At 43.1% G+C, this 6,521-nt stretch overlaps 1 protein-coding gene across 1 annotated transcript in view; it reads left to right on the forward strand.

The window, feature by feature from the left end:
* The window catches only part of LOC308308827 (protein kinase C-binding protein NELL2-like), a gene marked incomplete at both ends in the record, with an annotated part of 141,601 nt that overhangs the window by 31,392 nt on the left and 103,688 nt on the right, over positions 1–6,521 (forward strand). Inside the window, 3 exons of the mRNA XM_080754279.1 lie at positions 3,653–3,826; positions 5,307–5,403; positions 6,279–6,351. Of these exons, the coding sequence (XP_080610405.1) occupies positions 3,653–3,826; positions 5,307–5,403; positions 6,279–6,351 (344 nt within the window). The remainder of the gene's footprint in view (positions 1–3,652; positions 3,827–5,306; positions 5,404–6,278; positions 6,352–6,521) is intronic.

The raw sequence follows: 6,521 nt of genomic DNA on the forward strand, positions 1-6,521 counted from the left end.
AACGAAACGTTCTTAACACAGCCGCCCCCATATTTACTTTAGAAAATATGTTAAATTCTAAGAACATTTCGAGTACCGGTTTGATACAAGAGCGAATAAGCGCTACACTTCTGGAATCCTGTGCGTCGACTTAAAGTCGGATCCAGGCCTAATAACTTTATCTGGCCGCCCCGTTGCCACCTCCTTGTTACATTTTCTTTTCTGAGACTGCTGACTGCACATTGTACCTCATCCACCCTTTCTTCTTTCTCCTTTTGGTATCTTTATCCTCCTCCTCCTTTTTTTCTTTTTTATTCTTCTCTTTTTTATCTTTCTTAGTCTTGTGTATCCTTCCCTTTTTTTTGTCTTTCTTAGTCTTGTGTAGCCGCCCCGTACAGGAAGTGATGTCAGAACTCGCTGACATCACACTGACATCACTTCCTGTACCGTACAGGAAGTGATGTCTGTACGGAAAGATTACAGAAGGTCACTCAAGCGACAAGGTTTTCCAGGGTAAATGCGACCTTCGGTCGCAATCAACCTGAAGGGCAAGTTGCGCTGGGCGTCCCTCCCAGCGCAACACGTCGCATGGAAAACAAGGACGTGCTGATGAAATAGAATCCATTTTCTGATACTGCGTTGTCTATTTCTCGCCTCAAATGTTTTAAAAAACATTCTCGAGAGCAACGTTTAGTTGTAAATGACGATGTGTTTGTTTACATGGCTTTACATGTCCCTGCCATGTGCTATCTCTGGGACCCCGGTCCACACTGTAAAATCCCCAGCTTCAATTTAACTGAGAATGTACAAATGTACGCTCTCTGAGTTACAGATACAGACCTGTATAAAGAGTCAATTTGGACCCCTGGGGGCCCCCGGACCCGACATTGAGAACCAGTGCTGTACTGTACAGTATGTGTGGGCACAGGTGTATTTAGTTTATTGTTGCACGTTTTGTGTTTGTTTGTTTTCTTTTGAGCACAAATGCACCAGCAAGTGCATTTTTGTGCACATTGTATTGGCCGTCACGATTATGAAATTTTACGTGACAATTAATTGAACTATGAACAATGAACTATTTAATTGTGTTTTTGTCGTTGACAATTACATTTTTGTTTGGCTTTTAGGCTTTGAAGTTGCACATGGCAGATATGACACATAACCTAAATATACAAAGAAATTACTGACATATTTGACAACTTTAAACTTAAAAAAGAACATTGATAGTGGATCTACATAAAAGCTCACAACGCGTTGCATCGTGCCGCGTTGTGAGCTTGTAGCACTGCTATTTCCACTATTTTTTAAATGCATTTTTCAAAACGGAGACTATTATAACGATTATGACAGAATAATTGTGATTATGTCAAATAATTGCGATTAGACGATTATGTAATAATTGTGACAGGCCTACTGATAGACAGACACCCTAACGGAAAGCTACAGTATGAGGCTTCAAGGATTAGATTGATGCACCAAGCCATGAGGAGCCAGTGATATAAGCACACACACACACACGCACACGCACACACACACACACACACACACACACACACACACACACACACACACACACACACACACACACACACACAGCTGCCGTTCTCATCTACACATCGATCAAAATACAGCTCATGCCAGGACAGGCGGAACTAGGAAATGTAGCAACATTGAAATTGAATTGAAACCGACAGGAAGTCTATGCCTGAGCAATCTGGCTAGCCATCGTCAAAGAAAAGGGAACGCCCACTCGGTTTGTCCCTCAGAAGCGTAAGCTATTAGACTCTGTCTCGAGAGAATGATGCCTGAGTGAAGGAAGTGATAGACCATAAACGGTTTAAACAAATTAAAGGTGCTGTCAGTGATATTGTGTTGTAAACATTGATTGATTGATTGAAGACTTTATTAGCAGTTTGCATAGGAAAAGGTACAGTTTCATGACAGTACAGTTCACTGGTACAAGATCAACTAAAAGGAGATCCTAGTAAGCTTTTCAGCTTATTTGCACAGGAAACCTTTATGTATCTCATATAACATTGAATGACAGACGGATAGAACACAGTACTATGCAGTAGATATTGTCTGGAAAAAACAAACAGTGCAAAAAATATATATAGATATTTACAATAGAAGGGTAAGTGGTTTTTCAGGGCGATTTTAAAGGATGTTAGGGATTTACACCCTAGGCCTTCGGTAAGGCCTTCCACATTTTGGTGGTATAGCAGGAGAACGAGTTTGACCCTTTGTTTGAGTTGACTCTGGGTTGGACGCGTGATCTGTGGTGCTGCCTCTGGTGTTGTAATTGTAGACATCCTTAACGTTTTTAAAGTATTTTGTCTGGTACATGGGTATCTTAGTGGTGTAGTGTATCTTGTACACCATGCCCATTGCAAGATGCTGTACTCTGTCATCTACTCTGAGCCACCCCACGCTTGCCTGGTGAGTAGCGGTGAGGTGAGTCTGAAAATGAAGGTTAAGCAGGACCCTAATTAGTTTGTTTTGGGCCGTTTGGAGCCTTGGTTTTAGGGTGTCGCGATACCATACGTGGACTCCGGAGTCAAAGGGGGAACCCAATGTCTCCCTGCTTGGCACTCGGCATCAAGGGTTGGATTGGGGTTAAGTTGACATATTACCGTCATGTCAAGGAAGGGGTTGTACTAGGGGAGTGCTCTAGGCCTAATGGCTCGGCAAGGCTTACATCAGGGGTCTTCAAGGTTTTCAGGCCAAGGACCCCTTAGTCGAGAGAGAGATGAAGCAGGGACCCCCCACAACCCATATAGGTACCATATAGTTTCATCATTTGACAGCACAATCATCAGTGTATTTTGGGTTCATGTAAATTTGTGTTTCCAGATATTTAACCACTTGAACTGTCAATACTTAAAAAACTTGACCTTTCACTATGTACTTTGTCTGCTCTTTTTCTCCTCTACACCAAACCTCTTTGCTGAAATGGCGTTGTGAGCTTGTAGATCTGCTATTTTGGGCTAAAGTTCTCAGAATATGGACACTAAGGTTCAAGTGGTTAATATAAAAAAGAGAAAAAAAAGCTTTCTATCACTCAAAGATTTTGAGGACCCCCTGTAGCAACTCTGAGGAGCCCCTAGGGGTCCCGGGCCCCCTGTTAAAGACCCCTGGCTTACATACTTACTGTCCAAAATCAGGATTGCATTGGACTCAAAAGGGCCTTTCTGTGTGGACTTTGCATGTTCTCCCCGTGTCTCCTAGGGTAGTTACCCTCACATAAAAACATGCAGTAATCCTGGTCTCTATACTGCCTCCCCCTGGCCAGCCGAGGCACCTGATGGAGGGGAAAGGAACTGGTTGGAATAACGTGTTCCTTCCACGCACTACGTCCAATCGGGGAAACTCCCCTCTGTCAGGTGAAAAAAAAAGCAGCTTGAACTCCTCATGCATAGAAGGAAGCATGAGGTCAGTCCGTTGGTTTCTCCAGGTTGGCAGAGGGAGAGTAGCTCCCAGAATAACATTAGATAATTGACGCCGGGTGAAAAAATCGGGTTACAAAAACCGTGGGATAACGGTAAGTAAAAATGTGCAGTCAGAATTGACACTGCAATCTCCTTCTGTGTGCATGCGTGTGTGCGTGCGTGTGCATGTGTGCGTGCGTGTGTGCCTGTGTGTGCGTGTGTGTGTGTGTGTGTGTGCGCGCTAGGTTCCTGGAGCTGGAGAGCAGCGGGCAGCGTAATGAGCTGCGCCTGCACTACCGCACTGGCGAGCAGAGGTCCCGCACCGAGGTGTTCCCCTACGGCCTGGCCGACGACCGCTGGCACAAGCTGTCCGTGGCCGTCAGCGCGCGGCAGCTGGTGCTGCACGTGGACTGCAACAGGTGAGCTCTTGCTCCGCACACTGTCCTATACAGAGCACTGGATCCCAAACGTTTTAGCTCGAGACCCAGAAGAGATATTAGACGTTTTGGCTCAAACTTGTGAAAAATAGCAGAGCTACAAGCTCTCTGGAGCTTGTAGATCGTCTTTTTTCACTAGTTCTTAATTATTTGTTTCCACATATATGGGATTTCTTAGTTTTAAATGTATTTATTTATGCAGTTTTTAATTCATGAAAACTGTACTTTGGGGAAAAATTTAAAATCTTTTGAAATAATTAAAAACAAAATGTAGGATATAGAAAAAAACAAAACATAAAAGCATAAATATTTGCTTGCAACCCATAAATGGACCCATTGTTTGGGAAACACTGCTGTAGAGCACTGGTTCCCAAACTCTGGGTCGGGGCCCATTTGATGGGTCACAGACACATTTTTATGGGTCCCTTCATTTTTTGGTTTCCTGCATTTTGCAAATGATGCAGTACAATGCAATGATTTTTAGTAAGTAATTTCATTAATAAATAATGAGAAATGTAAGAAATTCCATAAATTAGAAAACAAATATTTAAGAAGGAGTGAAAAGCTCATCAACGCGTTATGGGCTTGATCTGCTGTTTTCACTAGCTTGGGTCCCAGACAAACGTTCATCCCTGGTTCCCGGAAGTAATTTCTCAGTGGAGAATGATGTTGGCTGATCTTAAACTCGTCTCATATAAGAATCGTGGTTTGTTTACCATAGTCAGTCACTCGTATTTGACACAGTCTGTTTCTGGTGAAAATGTTACTAATTAGCCCTATTCACGGCCCGCCCACTCAGCAAATTTCTCAGCAACTTCCTGGTGCTGACGTCAGTTTTGAAGGGGAAATTAATACAGAAATAGCTGGACTTAAAGCCAACAAATCATTATTTCGAACGGTAAAGTAAATTATAATGCTTTGTGCCTTTTACTATCTTGTGTTCTTGATCATGCTAGCCGTATTTTATACTTTACTATTCGGAGATTGCATTAAATTTGCGATTTCTGTGTTAACTATGGGCTTTTAGCAGGGTTTTACCCTTCAAAACGTGACTTCAGCACCAGGAAGTTGCTGAGTGGGCGGGCCGTGAATAGGGCTAATTCGGCGGCAGTAACATTAGCGTTTTCTTGTCGTGAGCTTGTAGATCGGCATTTTCAAATATCCTTTAGTTTAAATAGGGCTGAAGTGGTTAATGCATGTGTTGTAATATTAATCAAAATCTACAAAGTAAACTAGTAACAAAAGTGTTCAAATAATTGTAGTAATTGTAGTAAAAGTACTGATATTCCATATACAGTATAATATATTCCACTAAAGTAAAATTATGTCCAATTTGTACTTTGTACTAGTAGTCCTCTCTCTCTATCTCTCCCTCTCTCTCTCTCTCTCTCTCTCTCTCTCTCTCTCTCTCTCTCTCCCTCTCTCTCTCTCTCTCTCTCTCTCTCTCTCTCTCTCTCTGTAGGATCTATGAGAGAGTGATAGATAGCCTGTGGATGGACATGCCCAATGAGACGTCGGTGTGGGTTGGACAGAGGAACAAGGCCCATGGCTACTTCAAGGTACAAAACAGCCATTATTCAGTACATAATAACGTTTACACATATGCTCACTTTGTGTATAGGTGAAGTTGGTGAACCAATTCACCTGCACACATGTGCATGCGTGCGACGTGCGTGCATGTGTATGTGATGTGCGTTGACTGACACTAGTCCGCTGCCCGAGCCAATCAAATGTCAAATTTACCTGGCTGCCATGTCATGTTGTCATCATGTTGCCACAGCGTGTCAGCTTGCTATTAGCTCCGCTGTGCTATAGCCAGCCAGTCTAGCAGCTATAGCTTAATTGAGCAAGCTAGAATGTTTCCCGCAGAGTTTGTAGATCAGCTATTATTTTGGCGCACAGTAGACAAAGTATTAATCAGGCTTCGTGCTCATTAACAGCTCAATTTGGACACGCACAGGTCACCTCTCTCTCTCTCTCTCTCTCACAAACTATTTGCAATCATTATTTTTGTCACTGTCTTTCCCACTCTGTACATTTTCCTCCTCAGCTACACTCACATCTTTGTCTTTTTCTCTCTGGTTTGTCTTTCGTCCATAACTCTGTTTTTGAGCGGTGCTAACCGCTCCTACATCTGGCTTTGTCGGTTTGTCCCACGTCTGTCCGGACAGTGATTGGTCAATTGGTGTCTGTTTGCACGGCCAGGGGCACATTGGCCAAGCTTCGCGGGACGCTTAATGACATACATAAATAGCACCTCTCACTTCACACTAGGTCGTCTGGGTGTAATTTTTTCCAACCTTTCTAATCTCATTCCCCTCCTCTTCCTCCTCCTCCTCCTCCTCCTTCTCCCATTTCTCATCCCCTCTATCTCTCCTCTACCCCCCTCTCCTTCCTTCTCTCCTCCCCCCCTCTCTCTCTCTCCTCTCTGCAGGGTATAATGCAGGATGTGGAGATACTGCAGATGCCCCAAGGCTACATCACCCAGTGTCCAGATCTCAACCGCAGTAAGATCTCACTTTTAAACTTGTAAACACGTGTTTTTATGTTTGTTTACACGTTGTTTTACGTCATCATCAAGATGTTTGACATCATTGTTTTGCGGCGTCAACATTTGGCTAAGAATTATGGAACTACAGCGAACAAAATATTTTATACTTTATACTTGTCTTTGTAT

Source organism: Nannobrachium achirus (assembly GCF_963921795.1).
Source record: "Nannobrachium achirus genome assembly, chromosome: 23".
NCBI lineage: Eukaryota > Metazoa > Chordata > Actinopteri > Myctophiformes > Myctophidae > Nannobrachium > Nannobrachium achirus.